The 16,760-nt window shown below is 66.2% G+C and overlaps 1 protein-coding gene across 7 annotated transcripts in view; it reads left to right on the top strand.

The window, feature by feature from the left end:
- Positions 1–16,760, top strand: part of MCF2L (MCF.2 cell line derived transforming sequence like) — a 75,598-nt gene that overhangs the window by 17,794 nt on the left and 41,044 nt on the right. For all 7 annotated transcript variants that reach the window (XM_029936423.1, XM_029936418.1, XM_029936422.1 and 4 more), the window contains 2 exons: positions 14,626–14,709; positions 15,321–15,435. In XM_029936423.1, the coding sequence (XP_029792283.1) occupies positions 14,626–14,709; positions 15,321–15,435 (199 nt within the window). Of the gene's footprint in view, positions 1–14,625; positions 14,710–15,320; positions 15,436–16,760 lie in introns of those variants that run through there.

Below are 16,760 nucleotides of genomic sequence, written 5' to 3'. Positions count from 1 at the left end.
GCATCGGACAGAAACTGGCAGGAGCAGTTCTCTGCACTGTGGTCTGGGGCATGCATTAAGGTCATGCAGATGTGGGGTCTGTAAGGTCAAGGGGACGCAGGTTTGGCCCCAAGGAGACTGCTGTGTGCCTGGCCGAGCTGTCCTCGCACCCCTGGACGAGGAAGCAGTGACACCTGCGTCGGGCAGCCGGGGGCAGCGGGGGTGGGGGGCTGCGCTGGGCAGGTGTCCTCCGCAACGTGTTTACCGTGCGCATCGCCTGCCCTGGGCGCCAGCGTTGCAGACGTTGACCAAGGCCGCGTCTCCTCACGTAAACGAGCTTGTCCCATCTGTGGTGACGCGCAGTGTCGGTCACTCACCTGGGGCTGAGGAGGAGACACAGGCCCCCCTGTCCCCTGGCTTCTCCCGAGGGAGGCGCACCAAGGCCCTGGCCCCAGACGGCCCCCGAGGCCAGAGCCGGGGGTCTGCTCTCGCCCGCTGCCCTGCCCGGTGTGCCCTGACCCTCCTGGAGTCTCAGCCCTGGGGCTCCCCCCTCCTTCCTCCTCCTTGACCTTGGAGGACTGTGGGGGCAGAGCCACAGGAAGTGGCCTTTGTTATTGGTCTGAGTGCCTTGAATATCTGCAGAATCTTCTGGCCCAGTGAGGAATGTGCCCCTCGCCAGGGGGAGCCTGTGCCTGTGCGGACTGTGGGCAGAGCTCTGGCCCCGGGTGCCTGCTGGCTTGCAGAGGCCTCACGGCCCATCACACGCAAGAAAATGCAAATCGGGCTCTGGGGCTCTGCTTGTGTTTGAGAAAAGTGACTAGGTTGTCCCTGATCAGAATTGATGTCCACACACCCCTAGTGTGCACCTCCCACCCCCTGCCCCCGCCGGGCCCTGAGCCGCCTCTCTGCTGGCCTCTGGCCCTGGAGATTTTGTCAGAAATGCCCGCATGGCCCGGCCCCGGAGGGCTGGCCCCGCCCCCCGCCCGATCGGCAGCCCTGAAAACGTAGCTCCGGATGCAGGTGAAGCCAGAAGCAGAACCGCCCGGGGCCCTGGCTGCTCCTAGCAGGCCTGGAGGGCCGCAGAGGGAGGGGCAGCGGTTTGAGGCAGAGCCGGGGACAGGAAGGGCAGTGGGCACCTGGGGCACACAGGCCTCCAGGGGCGGTGGGCTAGTGCGTCACCACTCCATGCGCCCGGCTGTGACCGCAGCTGCTTCACAGGCCTGTGCCGACGCACTCGGTCCTGCACGGGCAGCAGGACGGGATGCAGGGCGAGCTCGCCCGTGGCCAGCCTGGGGTCAGGGCAGGTGTGAGCGCTCCGGGGCAGGCCGTGAGGGGCGGGCATGAGCACCAGGGGCCTGGGGCATGATGGTGGTCACAGTTCGAGGTGGGCGGGTGATGGGTGTCCCTCAGAGAAGGATGTGTTCAGGAGGGAAAACTCAAAGCCAGCAATGGACCAGCCCTGTGGGTGTTTGGGGCAAAGCCCAGCCCGTCCCAGTACTAATTCGGGATTGGTCTGGCCCCTCCCAGAGCTGGGGCAGTAGCTTGTGCGCCTCGACCCCCTCTGACCACTGCCACGTCCTGTCCCCACGCCTCCCAGAGCAGCTGGCACACACTTCTGGGGTGAACGAATCACATGCCTGCAGAGGGCAGACCTTCCGACCAGCAGCTTCCTCTGTAAACGCCGTGTCCTGGTTCTGAAGGGACCCATCTCAGAGGAGGGCGTGTGCTCGCTCTGCCTGGGCCCCGGGGCCAGCGGTCTGCGTGCTCGGTGGGCGTGGGGCCGCTAGGACCCCACCTGCCTCAGCTTCTCCAGAGCGGGGCCTGGGGCCTGGAGGCCATGGGGCTCTGCAGCAGCTCACTGTGCAGTGAACCAGGAAGACTGGTGCCGTCACGCACGCGGCCACACCCATGTCATGAGAAGGGTGGTGACAGGCCTGGAGGGCAGCCCGTGGACGTGGTCAGTTGTGAGTCCGGTGGTCAGGAGCCGGGGCTGGACTTCAGCTGACTAGGGGAGCCATTGTCCCAGACGAGGCTGGAGAAAGGAGGCAGGCGAGGCCCCAGGATGGCTGCGTGTCCCTGGGTTCAAGACCCCACTCTTGCCCAGGCCTGGTATGCTGTGAAGAGCGCCCCCCCGGCAGGCCGGACGTGGGCAGGCGTCCTGGGTGCAGGACGACAGAGTGGTGCAGACGGCCCGTGGCCGAGGTCACACCGCCGAGGCTGCTGTCCTCCTGGGGACGCCGCTGGCTGCTGGCGGCACTGGGCCTCTGCTGTGGGCCCGGAGGCCAAGGCCTAGGCCACAGGAGACAGTTGTAGCACGAAAGTGGGGGCGCGGGGAGGGAGAAGCATCTTCCTGGTGGCAGAGCCTCGGGTCTGACACCTCCTTTCTCAGCAGCCCTGTTTGGTTGCCGGTTACTTGCTGGGCACAGTCCCCCTGCGTGCTGGACTTCAGGGCACCCCTGCCCGGACCTGCCCAGCGCTGAGCCAGCCCTACGGCGGGGACTCCAGCTGGGGTGAGGCCGGCAAGGCTGGCCACGGGGGAGGCTGGTGGGCTAGGCTCTGAAGGCACAGCCCACGGAGCCAGGGGCTTGCACCCTGCTCTGCCTGAATGTCCCCGCCTGTCCCTGGGCCAACGAATTAAGCGTCGGTGGGGGAGGCTGGGGAGCAGCGGTCAGGAAAGAGGGATTGGAAATGTGCAGCCGAGACCAGGTCAGCCTGGCCACGTGACAGGAGGGAGGGGGTGTGGAGCAGGTGCCGGCAGCTGTCAGGGCTGTGACGGTGATCCTGCAGCCCCCTGGGGGCACCCCCTGCACAGGTCCCTGAGCCAGTGCCTATCAGGAGACCCCAATCCAGCCCTGCTCCAGTGTGAAGGCCCTGCTGGCCCGGGCGGGGGGCTCGGTGGGGGCCAGCAGTGGACTCAGCCCCTCGGCTCCTCCTGCCCACAGCCTGGCCCTCAGACATGGCCTCCTGTCACCTGGGACTCGTTAGCACCAGGCTGGGCGCACCCCCAGCCAGAACCAAGCCCATATTTTAATGAGCTCCCCAAGGGTCCCCCCTCCCATTACATTTTCCATGTTCTTAGCCCCTGGGGGCGTCTGCATATCAGCTGCTCAGGACCCGTTCACACACGTGAACATCATGCACACACACGCTCTCCAAGGAGCAGGACAGACAGGACAGACAGACTCGGGTCGGGCAGGAGAGGTGCCCCTGCCCCCCCTCCCTCACCCCCCCACGCGCCCCCCTCCCTCCCCCCGCCTGGAGGTTCGGACCCTGCCCCACCAGAGGGCTGGGGGCCCACTTTGCCGGGCGTGGGGCCCCTGCAGGGAGGGTGTGACGGGCGGCGGGGAGGGAGCTGGGGCCGCCTGAGGGTTGCCAAGGGGGCTGGGCAGTTCCTGGCCACGGGCACATCTAGTGAGCTGCACGCTCGCTGGGCTGCGCGCTGCTGGGCAGCCAGCACCAAGGCCCTGGGGGGCAGGCCGGCTGGCAGCCCCAAAATGGAGCCTTGCCGCCTTCCTTTGTGCGCCCAGGACGGGCGTTCCGGGAGGCAGGCCGCCGCCTCCTGACGCGCACGTTGGCGGGGACAGCATGACCTTAAGCCGCATCTCCCTGCTGTCGCAGGACCTCTCCGGGCGGTGGCTCCTCCTGAAGGCCAGCACAGGTGCGTCTGGGGCCGCGAGAGCCGGCGCTTGGAGGTGGGGGGCAGTGCGGGGGGTGGGGCTGCGTGGCATCCAGGCTGGGGGGCAGCCAGTGCAGCAGGAGCCGAGCGCGTAGGGGGGCGCGGGGGAGGGGGCGTGTCAGCGCCGCTGTGGGTTTGGGGCTTCAGCCAGGGCTCTCTTTCACTTCCCCCCCTGCCAGTGTCCCTCGGAGGGACTGTCCCGAGGCCCCTTTGTTTGCGCTTTCCCGTGGATAGGCTTGTGCACGTGCCCGTGAGAGCCCGAGAACCTGGGGGTTGGGGCAGGGCCGTGCCCCTGGAGGGCTCTCCCTCTGTGGCCCCAGCCCGTGATGGTGCGCGGCCCCCTGGCTCTCCCTGGTCCTCCCTGGTTGCACCTGTTCCCGTTGGAGTCACAGGGGTGGCACTTCTGAGACCTGCCCCGAGGTCCCCAAGAACAAAGACCCTGCGGGAGGGCCTCCTTGCTGCTCTCCTGAGGACGGAGGACTGCTGGTCCTCAAGTAACTTGTCATGAGCACGTTTTCAAGCGGGTTCTTCTGACAAAGAGGGACAAAGAATTCATAGCTGTTTCTGTAAATGGAACGAATCAGTCAAATCTTGGCTGCCAGTGGCAACCGGTAAACTCGAGAAGTTTCCAGCTGTATGACGAACACCTGGGTGTGTGGTGAGTGGCTGAGGCCATGAACGTCCCTGAGCCCCAGGATCGGGCTCCAACCGCCCAGGCGGCCCCGCGGGAAGGGTCACGGCTCACGTGAACACGCGGGAGCCGGAGCGGAGTGTGTGGCGAGGAGGCTGCAGGCCTGGGCGCATGCCGCAGGGGACGGGGCTTGGCCGTGAGCGCTCTTGGGGCGCCTGACGTGCGTTCTGTCCCCGGAGCCGCCCCAGCGCAGCCTCGCCGGCCACCCCAGACGTGCCCTCGTTTTCCTAACTAGGGTCTAGTTCCGATTCTTGGAACTTTCGCCGGATCCTCAGGGCTGCTCTGACATGCTGCGCTAGTGAGCAGGCAGTGGGGCAGGAGCGCCAGGGCCCCGGGCCTGGTGGGATTGAGGGCTGCCCGGCCCCTCGCCTCCATCTCTGGCTGTTTCCCCAAAACAAAGGTGCTTGTTGCTCAAGGAAGAAGCAGCTGTTGGTGCGCGTGGCGGTCGGTCCTCGACCTGTGGCTGCTGTGGGGACACTTCTCGAGGCTCCTCCAGCCCCAGGTCACTGCACGCTGGCTTTGATGGGCGCCTGCTGGTCACCAGCAGGGATGTCCCATCTTCCCTCACGCCTGCCCAGGTGGAGGCTAGTACCTGCCCCGAGTCAGCAGGAGGCCACAGGGGAGGCCGTGGCAGGTCCGTGTCCCAGGGGACAGTGCCTCTTGCCCTGTCCTCATACACCAGCGAGGTTGACGGTGGTTTGTGACCCCTCCCTGCCAAAGCCCGACCCGCCAGCTCCCTCTTCATCTCATCCGCTGGCCCCCACCCCTCTGTCTCCACCCCTGCCTCTCCGAAGCTGTCCCGCGTGTGTGCCCAGCAGGTGGGGGGCTCCCGGCCGGCCAGCATCTTGAGCACAGTGCCCTGCTCTGCTGGTCCTCCTGGAGAGAAGCCGTCCTGGCGGGGCCCAGGGACAAGAGACGTGCGCCCTCCCGTGCCTGCCGCCAGTCCTGCCCCGCCCCCTCTTGTTTGTTGAAGATGTGTCTGCATGAAGGGTAACACAACGTCCTATTTGCTTTTAGATTTATGGAATTCGTGGTACTTAGAAAGGGAGCGTGGCATTGGGGAGGGCCAGGCCAGGCTCTGTGGGAGTCTCAGCCCAAAGCCCGACTGAGGGGGGCTGGCGGCCATCACAGACGCTGCCCTGGGGCTGTGACCCGAAGTCGAGGCTTCTAATGAGGGGGAGACAGCGGTCTGACCCCACAGACTGGAGCGGTTGGTTGTTGGGCAGGTGTGGGGTGGTGCCGCCCCCTCCACCCCCTCCCTTCCTGTCTTCCCCAGCACTGGGCGCTGGCTCTGGTCCTCAGGCATCGGCCTGCTTGGCCTGAGGCTGGTCTGTAGAACACCTCTCTCCCGGGGGCTGGGCCGAGCACTGCTCCAGAAGCTCTCTGGGCTCAGGGTTCCTGGGGCCCCGAGCGCTGGGTCTGTCCTCAATGTCATCATCCCAGCCCCCCCGTCCCGGGGCCCAGTCCAGGCCTCACGAGGGTATTCATCTGAGGACTTCGTGCAGTCCTGGGACAGCATGGAACGTGCACTCACAAGAGCATCGGTAAGAATGACAGGCCCACGAGACCTTGTGCCCAGGTGCCAGGGAGGGTCCTCGCCTCCGCTGCAGGAGCTCACAGGGCGGCCGTCAGCGAGCTCTGGGAGGGGCTGGCTCCCCCTCCATGGCACCTCCCCCCCCCATCCCCCGGCCCTGCTTTGGGCCAGCTTGGCCGACGCCTGGCAGAGCTTGTGAACCTCCCTGACCCCATCAGCCTGTCCTGGGCCCTGAAGACTGACTGGGTGGTGGCGTATGATCCACTGGGACCCCCGTGTGGCCACGAGGCCTCATCCCTGGGCCACGCGGGCGTGTCTGGTGTGTCTTCCCGGGGGGGCGTCTGTAGGCAAGGCCGAGAGGCCCCGGTCTTCCCTGCTCTGTGGTCCCCTGGGCCTGGCCCTGCACCGTGCGGGTGGGGACCAGCCCCTGACGGGCTCCTGATGTCACCTGAGGCTCCGCTGTGGCACTCGTGCGGGATGTGGTGGCTTCGTGAGCGCACAGCGCTCTCTGTGCGACGGCTTCCTCCCTCTTTCGTGCCTTAAAAATCTGTCTGGTGCCAACTACGTCCCCATCAGGCTTCTGATCTGCCCGTGGAGCGTGGCTGGAAGGCCCTGTAACCTCCCCTAAAGACATCCTTGTCCTGAGGCTCGTCTGGGAGGTAGAGGAGGAGGGACCCTTGGCTGGCCTCACCCTGGCCACACGGCAGCGGCATGGGACCAGTGGTGAGCCCACGCTCCTGCCCCTGCTTACGGGTGAGGACAGCCTCCCGCCCGGTTCCCAGCCTTACGGGGCACAGACTCTGTGAAGGTTCTGGGTCCCATCGCTGGTTCCAAACCCACGCAGGCGCACGCTTTGCCATAAGGCCAGGGGGCAGCACGGCCCTCCCTGTGCGACTCTTGGATTCACAGGGATTTCAAATTCAGCGAAGTTGAGAGGGAGTTCCTGGCTGCACTCCGTTTTCCTTCTGATGATGGTGTGCAGTGGGCGCCGCATGCGCACAGGGGTGCGGACACCGGGGGCTGCAGGGAGCTCTGGGACAAGTGGGGGCTTGAAAGCCCGAAGGCACCCAGGCCAGCACTCAGGCAGGATGGGGGGCCTTGTGGGGATGCCGCGTGCGGGTGTGATGGAGGCCTTGTTTGTGGCAACAGGACGCCTTCTCGGTTCTCCAGGGGCTCCTGGTTCCCGGGTTAGAGCCAGCCCCCCTGCTGTCAGCACCTGTCCCCGAGCCCCCGCCCTCAGGACCCCCGCTCCATGACCTGTGGGGAGTGCACCCCTCTTGTCCGCTGCTCTGGGGAGACTCGGGGCCAAGGGGGCTGTAGCCAGGGCAGGGCGGTGCAGCTCACAGACGTCCACCTGCAGGGTCTCCGTGTTGTGCCCATTTCTCCGGTCACCTTTGTGGGCCTGAAAACCAGAGAGGGAGTGCACGGCAAGGTGCCACCCAGCTGTGTTCGTGATGCCCAATCGATGGATAAATGGGGCATTTCGGTAGAGAAGGTCCGGCCGCACCACACACTCGCAGCAGCCGTGGAGCCATGGGAAGCTGCCTGGCGGGCCAGCCCCCCTCCCTGCCTGTCCTGTCCTGGCTGGCGAGACGCCTGCCGGCCTGGATCGTGGGCCCCCAGCAGGAAGCAAGGTGGCGCTGTCCCCAGAGAGGCCTCCCTAGGGCCTGGGTCACCGGGCTGCGGGCTGGGCGCTGGCCTCCACCTCCTGTGTCCCTCGCACTCAGTCCTGGGAGGGCAGAGTGAGCTTCCTGGGGGGCTGGATGCCCCACTACCATTTCACCAACGAGGGTCTCCCATTTCCTGTGTTTCCTGCCCGCTTGAGGGATTTGGGGTGCAGGACAGGATTCTGCCAGGAGGAGATCAGAGCTGCTCAGCAGGGACAGGAGCAGAGGTCAAGGGAGCCCAGGCGCAGGTAGAGCCCCCCGTGCCCCGGGTGGCCACACTCGCCCTGAGCGCAGACTCCATTCTGTCCCCACACGGCACAGCTGTTCCCTGCCTTCATCCAGATGTGCTCCAGGCTCTGGCGCCTTCTAGTCAAGTGTAGAACCAAAACACGCAGAGCTGGGGTTGATGCTGTGGCCAGGACCTTTCTCCTCTGGCCTCCTGTGGCCTCACCAGCGTGGGGCCCGTGCCCACCCAGAACACAGGGAGCACCCACGTGCACCAAGCGTGTGATGATGTTTCTTACTCACACAGGGACTTTCCCGGCCAGCAGGGCAAGCCCAAGGAATGTTCTGGAATGGTCTAGGATGGTCCAGAACGGCCGGAGGCGGTTCTCTCCCACATGCAGGGAGAGCATGTGGTGCTGGGTTTTGCTGTGCTTGGGGACCTGGACTCCCCCCAGAGGCCGCGGGAGGCCTTTCACGGGCTGGCCCCGTCCCCCCAAAACAGCCTCCAGGGCTGAGCGAGGACGTGGAGAGAGCAGGGGCCGCTGTGCGACCCGGACGCAGGGCTGCCTGTGGGGCGCTTGGGTCCTTGTCTTCCCGGATGTGGGGTCGGAGGCACGTTAGGAATTCCCTCCTCTAAGGGGGTTCGGTTTCCAGATCTAGTGCTGAAACAACGTCTGGAGCAAACGTTCAGGGTTGACTCGCGCCGTTTCCTCGTCTGTGCGGCGAGCAGAGTGCCCTCGCGCCGGCCCGTCTGTGCGTGCGCGTGCACGTGTGCCGCGGGCAGCCGTGACGGCCGCCAGCCTTGTCCTCTTCCGCGTGGAAATGAACGGCGTCTCCCGTGCTTATGCTGTTCTTGTGGGTGACGGCAGCCGAGTAGAAAACACTGAGAGAGACCTGTGCGGTCCACGCGGCCCGTCCCCTCGCCGGCCGGGACCCAGGGCGTTGGGGACAACCAAATACCCACCGCCCGCCAGGCGCCGGGCACCCGGAGCGGACCTCACCGTTACCCAGGTCGTGCGGGCCGACCAACACCGGGTCAGGAGGAGGAGGAGGAGCACCTGGGGCCCCGGTGCCCGCCTCTGCCTGGACCAGGGACCCCCGCCCGGGAAGTGGGGGAAGAGGGGCTCAGGCCGCGGGCCGCAGCCCTCACCCCTCGTGGCCCAGGAGGCCGCATGGGGGCGCCAGCAGCTCCACACCCCGTGTCCCCGCCTCGAGTCAGAATTCCGCTCAGACTGTAAGGAAGATCGTCGCCGAGCGACGGGGTGAGGGACCCACAGAGGCACGCCCGGGTGAGGACCCGCCCACCCACGGTCGCCGTGGCCCAGGCCCACCCAGAGGGCCGCCCCCTCCTGCTGCTACTCCGTTGAGCCCTTACTCCCGGCTCACCGGCCAGGCGCCCCCAGCAGCGCCTCCTCTAACTCCATCCCTGGAAGGCCCCCAGGACAAGCCTCAGACCGGCTGCACCCCTGCTCCTTTGAGCTTCTGCCCCTGGAATCCACAAAGTCCTGCTGGGCAGCCTCAGGCAAGTGACTCGATCTCTCTGTGCCTTAGTTTGCTCATCCAACAAATGGGATGATACTGCGTCCACCCCTTGGGGTGACGCTATTTCTACAATTAAAGCTTCGCTCTCCGGGGGGCACCTGGAAGGCCATGGAACTGTGCTGGCCCGCCGGTACATTTAAGGAATTCTTAGGCGTCTGACCGGTCATCGTGTAGACGGTCAAGAAATACTCGCTTCTTAACCGATTGAAGGCCTTGGGTTTGCGGGGGGCTTTACTTAGCCTGTGCCCTGGCTCAGCAGGGGCTCGAGTCAGAATTTCGACTCAAGACATGAGAACCATGTCTTGGCTTTGACAGGCCGGGGGGGCTTCCTGGCCATTGCCTCCCCTCTACTCGGCGGGAGCTGCACGCAGGCCGCACGCCCAACTGCCCAGCACCCGAGAGTCTGGGGTCCGTTCAGGGTGGAGGGTGGCACTGCTGTCCCCAACCCTCGAGGTGTGCCGAGATGACCCCCTGGGGCTCTGACCCCAGACACCCTCCAGGGGGAGCCAGGCTGGCCAAGGGCCGGCGGGTTGTGTGCTGCTCAGACCCGGGCCAGGGCGGAGCGCGGTGTGCCGGCTCTGTGCGCCCCTCGAGCTGCCTGGGGCCTACGGTCAGCAGGACCCTGAGGCTCCTCGGAGCCGGGTCGCCGCCCTTGGCAGAGACGAGTGTGTGGCGTCTCTGTGGCCCGGCGGCGAGCAGGATGCGGGGCAGAGGTGATGCCGCTAACCTCCTACGGGACGGAGTTCCCAGAGCTGTTTCTTCAGAAGTTGGGTGGGTGCCCTAAGCCTGCACACGCCGGGGACCCTGTGCGGGCGGGAGGGCGCGTCCCCAACCTGGCTGACCGCTCTCGGGAAACAGACACGGCCGCCTGCTGTGCTTAAGTGTGTCGCCGACAGCACAGCCTCTGACCTGCTGGCCGTCAAACTGGAAACAGGTGTGCCCTCAGCTAAGCGTCTCCCACGGGTGGCCTCGAGGCCCTGCCCGGCTCTGAAACCCCCTGAGGGCTGGGACTGGCGTGGACGGGATGGGAATGCGGTGCGTCCGGGAGAGGCTGCTGTCGGTTCCGCGTGCCCATCGTGAGGCCCCCCGGTGCTGTCTGCCCAGCAGGCAAGGGTCGCGGGCCGGAAGGTGCGGGTCGGGAGCTCTGGGGAGGTGCGCTGGGCCTCGGGCGTGCGTCTTGTCTTCACCTGCACACAGTGTCCCCGTGGCCCCAGAGGCTCCGCACTGGGCACAGGCCTGGAGCAGCGCTCGGGAGAGGCAGACCCGACGGCCCCAGGCTGATGTCGCTCAGCCCCTCGGTGCCTGAGGACTCGCTTCTCCTTGACCGCCAAGGCCCAGCAGCATTTTATTTAAAACCGTGTAAGGATTTGCTTCCTGAGACGAGGACGTCAGAGAGAATGTTTGCTGAACTGAGTTCGCCATGTGACGTGATACAGTCGTGCCTGTCACGAGAGCCGGCCACACAACCAGTGTAGACCCCAAATCACAGAGCCCCCCTGCCCCAGTGGGCCCGGCCCTGCCCCCTGACCTCTGCGACGGCTCATCTGCCCCCCCCCCTCGGTGTCCTCCCCGCTCAGTCTGGGTTGACCCACACGTGGCCTCCTTTCTCCTTGCTCCGTCCACGTGCACTTTGCTCTTGGCTTGGAGCTTGCTGGATAGGCTCCGTGACGTCGGAATCCCGCCATGCGTGTTACTGAAATGACCCATGTGCCACTTCACTGTGGACACGGGGAAGACCTTACAGTTGTGTTTTGGTAGAAAGCAAATGAAAGCCTTCGGGTGTGGACTTTCAGGCAGATACAGACGCGGCCGAGGGCCTCTGCTGGCCCCCATGACGTGCCTGTCTCCCTTCGAGCGGGGCCCAAGCTCCCCAGGAAGCAGCAGGGACGAGCCTCTGAACCCAAATTCGAAGCTTCTCCCGGTGTGCCAGGGCTCCCTAACCTGGGACAGTCACCGCCACTGAACTCTGCACCTACCGCAGGCCCTTGTCACGGCCGCAGGAGGCCAATGCTGTGGGAAGCCGAGGTTCGACACCCCTTCGAGTGGACAGGCACAGCCAGAGGCGGCCCAGCCTCCGTTAGGAAATTGTCCTCAACTAAAGCAGGTCCTCAAGTCACTTCGCAGGAGGAGGGGACTCCGCAGGGCATGCTCACCGCGTCGGGAAGAAAGAGCCATAGAGGAACAGTCAGCACCCCTGCCCTGTGCCTGCAGCCCCGAGGGGCCAGGCGCGGTGGCTCTGTGCAAGCAGGTGGTGGGGGTTGGGGCCTCCCCCCTTGGTCCTTGTCTGGGGCTGAACATCGTGAGCCGAGCGCTGAGCGGGCCGTGCGCCCCCAGCCGCGTGCTGGGCGCTGCTGTCCTAGATGGGCTCCCAGAGCCGTGCTGCACCCCAGCCGGCCCCACGGGGGCCCGGCGGGAAGGGCTGCCCTCTCGGTGCCCGCGCCCCTCATTAACCTCCGTCAGACGAGGCCCAGTGACCCTCATCGCCCAGGGCCCTCCTTCCACGTCTGGCCCAGATAGGACTGCTGGCAGCGCTGGTCATCTGTCAGGCATTGTGCTCACACAGAGCGGTTCTATGCGGGAGTGGCCTCGCCTGACCCCTCGGTTGAGCCGCAGGCTGGGCGACCCCCTTCCTGTCCAGACTTCTGGTCACGGAGGCTTGCCCCTTCTCCCATGGGCTCCCCCATTTCCTGCTGAACCGGTGGCCCTGTGTCCTCCGCCACAAACCGCGGCCCCTCCCTGTCTGCGTGAGAAGGGGGGTGGGCGGGGCCCGCCCTTCACAGGGGGAGGGGTGCCCATGGGCTTGACGAAGCCGCCAGGTGACCTCGACAGAGCTGCTGCCTTGGTCCTTACTCAGCTCCAGCTTCATGAGGGCTGGCCAGTGACCACGTAAGCCGTGGTGACCTGAGATGGAGTCCGCTTGCTCGGACTTGGTGCTGTTCCCAGTGCGGGCTACAGGGCCTTTGCCCAGCACGCATTCTGCCCCTCCCCCTCCCCCCCACGGGATCCCCAGCTCGGCTGCAGTGGCCATGCATGGAGTCAGCAGTCCACGGGCTCTGGGCACTCTGTGCCAGCCTGTGACGTCACCCTCTAATGCATCTCCTGCTTCCTCGGCCCCACACAGTTCCTCAAGCCGCTGTCACGGGGGCCGCTGGGCCAGGTTCTGGGCCTGTGCGGTGGGCCTGCAGGCTCTAGGCCCACGTGCAGGATGCTGTGAGGCCTGGCCCAGGCCAGGAGGTGGAGAAAGGCCCCCTTGAAGAGGTGACGTCTTGGCCGGGAATGAATAAGACTGGACTGGCCAGCAGACATGGGAGAAGCGTTATAGGGAGCAGCTTGTGCAAAGGCCCTGGGGCCTGAGGGACCTTGGTCCATCCATTGGAGGAGCTCTGGGAACATGAGAGTGGCCAGTGCCCACAGAGGAGGGTGGGTGACTAGGCCCAGAGACATCTGTCCAAGGAACCAAGCTCACGCTGACATGGACCCAGCCAGCAGGACTGTCCCTCTGTCACGGAAAGTACGGGAATGGTCAACAGTAGCAGCCCTGACTCTAGCACGTGGGAAGGCCCTGCACCGTCAGGGTGGGCCGAGCTCAGGACTGAGCTCAGGACCATGGGCGTTTGGAGAGGAGGTGGGCTTGAGGGCTTGCTGGTCGGACCCCGTCAAGAATTAGTGTCCGTCAGGGGCCCGGACGCTCAAGGTTTTCTTTCCTCGTGGGCTGAGGGAGTCTGGCGGGAGTGGAGAGGTCGGGGTGGCGGCGGCGTCCAGGGAACTGTCCAGGCGGTGCTTGTGCTCCTCGCAGATGCTCGGTCCACATTAAGGGGCGTGCCAGCTCGGTGTCCGCGCTGTTTTACGCCGCCCCGGGATTCTGCAGACTTCCAGAGACCCCTCCTCCGCGGTCTGCGGCCCTGAGGTTGCATTGGCTGAACCTGAGCACCGGCGGCACAGGCTTGGCGCTAACCGTGCAGGGACCCCTTCCTGCCGCGCGGAGGGAAGTGCGGCCCAGCCCCTGCCCCTCGCTCGCCCTGCCGGGGATTCAGGAGAACATCTGAGCTCCCCTGGAGCATGTTCCCGGTCCTGATTTCCCCACAGGAAGGAGAGCCGTTGCTGAGACCTCGCGCTGCCCGTGGGCGGCGGCCTCCCCGTAGGGGACACGGTGGCAGGTCCCCACCTTCAGAGCACTGGCTGCTGTCGCTTCCTGACGCCACCACCGCCGCTCTGTGGGGCCAGCGGGCACCCGGTCGGCGGCGGGCAGGGTCGAAGGGCAGGGCGCGCAGTGGGTGGCGGCTGCAGGAGTGACCCCGGTGGTGGGGCCCGCTCGCGTGCCTGGTTGTGTCCCCTGTTTACACCTGCTCGTTCGCACGACAGGAAGAGCCCAGGTGGCGGCTGCTCCGCGCAGGCAGCGGTTGGCAGCTCCCCTGGGGTTTCCGGGCTGGCCGTGCTCCCCGACCCGCATCTCAGGGCTCTTGCGGCCCGGGTCTCACACGGCGTGTGGGAGAGTCTGCAAGTTGTCAGCACGGGTCCGGAGTCTCTTCTGAGAAACCGTGTAAAGGTCTCACGGTGCAAATTCCGGCGTGCAGCCGGGGTCTGGCCGCGAGTCACGTGAGCACCAGCGTGGTGCTGACTCGGAAAGGCAGGCGCCCACAGACACCAGGGCGGGGGCCGCTGCCAGCTTCACTTGCTCCGCAGTGACACCTGCAGCCCGACGCCGGGCGCCCAGGGTGTCCCCAAGCCTTCTTGCTTCCTGGCAACGCCTCCAGGGCATGGCTGCAGTGCTCCCAGTTTGCCCCAGACCCCAATCCAGAACTCGCAGCCTGCACACGGGGCCACCTTTCCCATCAGCGTCCGGCTCAGGGGCCTGGCGGGGTGCCCTCCCGGGTCTGCATGGGGCAGGCGGGGCACACCTCTGCATGCATGTGGCCCGGTGTCCTTGCTGACCTGTGCGTGGGGTGCAGTGGCCGCGGGGATGCCCGGGCCACTGCCAGATGAGGGGTGGGGGCCAGCAGACCAGAGCGGGTGCTGGGTGGGTGCCACTCCCAGCCCCCAAGTCCAGGAGCCCTTCCGCCTGCGTGCCCCTCCTCCCTCCTGCTCCCTCCCGCCTCCTCTGTGCCTCTGACACACGGCTCACCTTAAATATTGATGAGCCACCGGGAACACAGCTTCTGTGCACCAGAAACAAAGGTCTCTGCGCACTGGAAACTGAAATCCCTTTTTCTGAGCACATCACCGCTGGTCCCCTTAGGGGTTCGCTGATGCGCGCGGCCACGTGAGACAGTTTGCACCAAATGACCGGGGTGTCCCTCTGCTCTCCCTGCAGATGAAATCATGCACCAGGACATCACCCCGCTCTGTGCTGCCGACATCCAGGACCAGCTGAAGAAGCGCTTTGCTTATCTGTCTGGTGAGTGCCGGGCTGGAGGAGGTGGGGTGCGGCAGAGCTGGGCTGTGCTGGGACCTGGGGGCAAGGCATAGGGCATGGCCAGGGGTGCCTCGGGAGGAGGCCAGGGGCTGCCGGGGGTCAGCCCTGAGACGGACGCAGCCCAAGGCTCCTGCCTGCGTCTCTAGAACGTCCCCTCGGCAGGAGCAGCAGGAAAGGGCACAGCTGCTCATCCTTGCAGGGCCCATGCCTGGGTCCCCTAGCCCCGCACACCTCGCCTCTGCAGGGGAGGCTCCAGAGCGCAGCCGACAGGGCGAGGGGCTGGCTCTGTCCCCCAGCCTGTCCTGGGACGCCGGTGTCCCTCAGGTCCGGGTCATGCCCCCACCCTGTGGGGCGACCTGCCGTCCCGTCTGGCCGTGGTGCTCGAGCCCAGCCACTGGACGGTGCCAGCATGTCCTGGGTGCTCGGGGCGTGGTGGCACCAGCTGTGGCCATCCTCACAGCCGCCCAGGCGCCCCTGTCTGGACCAGATGGCCTCCCCCGTCACGGTCCCCTGCACGCCCTGAATAGCTAGCGCTCTTTCCTAACAGAAGACGCGCTGTGAGGACCCGGCTCAGCTCCTTGCTCTCTCCCCAGGTGGCCGCGGGCAGGACGGCAGCCCCGTCATCACCTTCCCGGACTACCCGGCCTTCAGCGACGTCCCCGACAGGGAGTTCCAGAATGTCATGACCTACCTCACCAGCATCCCCAGGTGCGTGTCGCTGTCACATGAGGAGGTCGTGCCGAGGGGCCCAGGCTCCTGCCCGGGTCACAGCCCCAGGAGCCGGCAGGGCGGAGCTGGGGTCCCGCTGGGCGGGGACGTTTCCTGCCCCCAGCCTCCCGCCGTCTGTGACATGGGCAGGGCCACAGGAGCCACGGGCCTTGTGCCACAACAGGGAGGCCGCAGGGCAGAGGTGGCCGTGACACCCTTGGGGCTCGGCCTGGCCATCAGTCCCCTCGCGCCCTCGCGGTGGGACCCCAGAGGCGGCTCCCCCGGCTGTGGTGCTGTGTTTCCGAGAGCAGAGCTGGGTCCCACCTTCCAGAAAGGCAGGGGGACCCCGTCCGTGCCCAGGCAGCCATGCTGGGGCGTCCTCCACACCCAGGAGCCCAGAGGTGGACGCCACACCGCTGTGGGGGCCCGTGGGGCGCCCACGCCAGCCCAGAGTGGTGAGGACGTGGACCTCACACCCTGACCAGCAGCCGGCACCACGGGCGTTGAGGGGGACGGCCTCGCAGGGACCTCATTCCTCGGCGACATCGGGGCAATGGGAGGCCGGTGTCCTGGGCCCCTGGACACCATGTCGCTCGGCATCAGTGAGGACTGCTCTCCGAATCTGCGGGATTTATCGATCCTCGAGCGTCTGCTCCAGAGGAGGGAGCAGATGGCACGTTCCACTGACTGCTCCTGCTGCGTGAGAGCTGCCCACGGCGACGACCACTCGGTGCTGGGAGGGACGGGGGATTGTAGAATCTTCTGGAACCTGGCAGAGGGGAAGGGAGCCCTCTTCAGGGGTGTGGGCGCCGAGTCGTCACCTGGCAGGAAAAGCCTGGTCACAGCCTGGGTCGCACCGCACACAGAGTCCTTTCCTTCTGAGCACTGGGTCCTTGGGGCCCAGCGAGGCGTGGGGACGGCAGGGCCCCGGGAGCCCAGCGGCCTGCCTTCCGGCCCCTTGGCCAGCCATGCACCCTCGGGAGGCTTCCGGTGGCGGCTGCACCACTGCAAAGCATCTCTACGTGTCTTCCCTCGGCCTGGGGACATTGTCAGGTCCTGGGGCCATGAGTCAGGTTGCCACACAAGGTGGCGGGAAGATGCTCCCTGTGGTGAGGCACGGAGGGTGTCCTGTGGGAGGGATGCCAGGACACCGGGGCTCGAGGACATGGGGACCCAGGGCAGGACAGGTGTGGAAATGCTCAGGGCTCTGGGGGAGGGAGGGAGGGGCCAGCAGGATGGGGCAGCGACCTGAGAGTGAAGTGACTGAACCTGCCCGTAGTTTCAGGGAAGACCAAGTTCAAGGGATTTGGAAAGCAAAGGAGGGG

Source organism: Suricata suricatta, chromosome 4 (assembly GCF_006229205.1).
Source record: "Suricata suricatta isolate VVHF042 chromosome 4, meerkat_22Aug2017_6uvM2_HiC, whole genome shotgun sequence".
Taxonomy (NCBI): domain Eukaryota; kingdom Metazoa; phylum Chordata; class Mammalia; order Carnivora; family Herpestidae; genus Suricata; species Suricata suricatta.
This window is presented reverse-complemented; position numbering and strand designations above follow the sequence as displayed.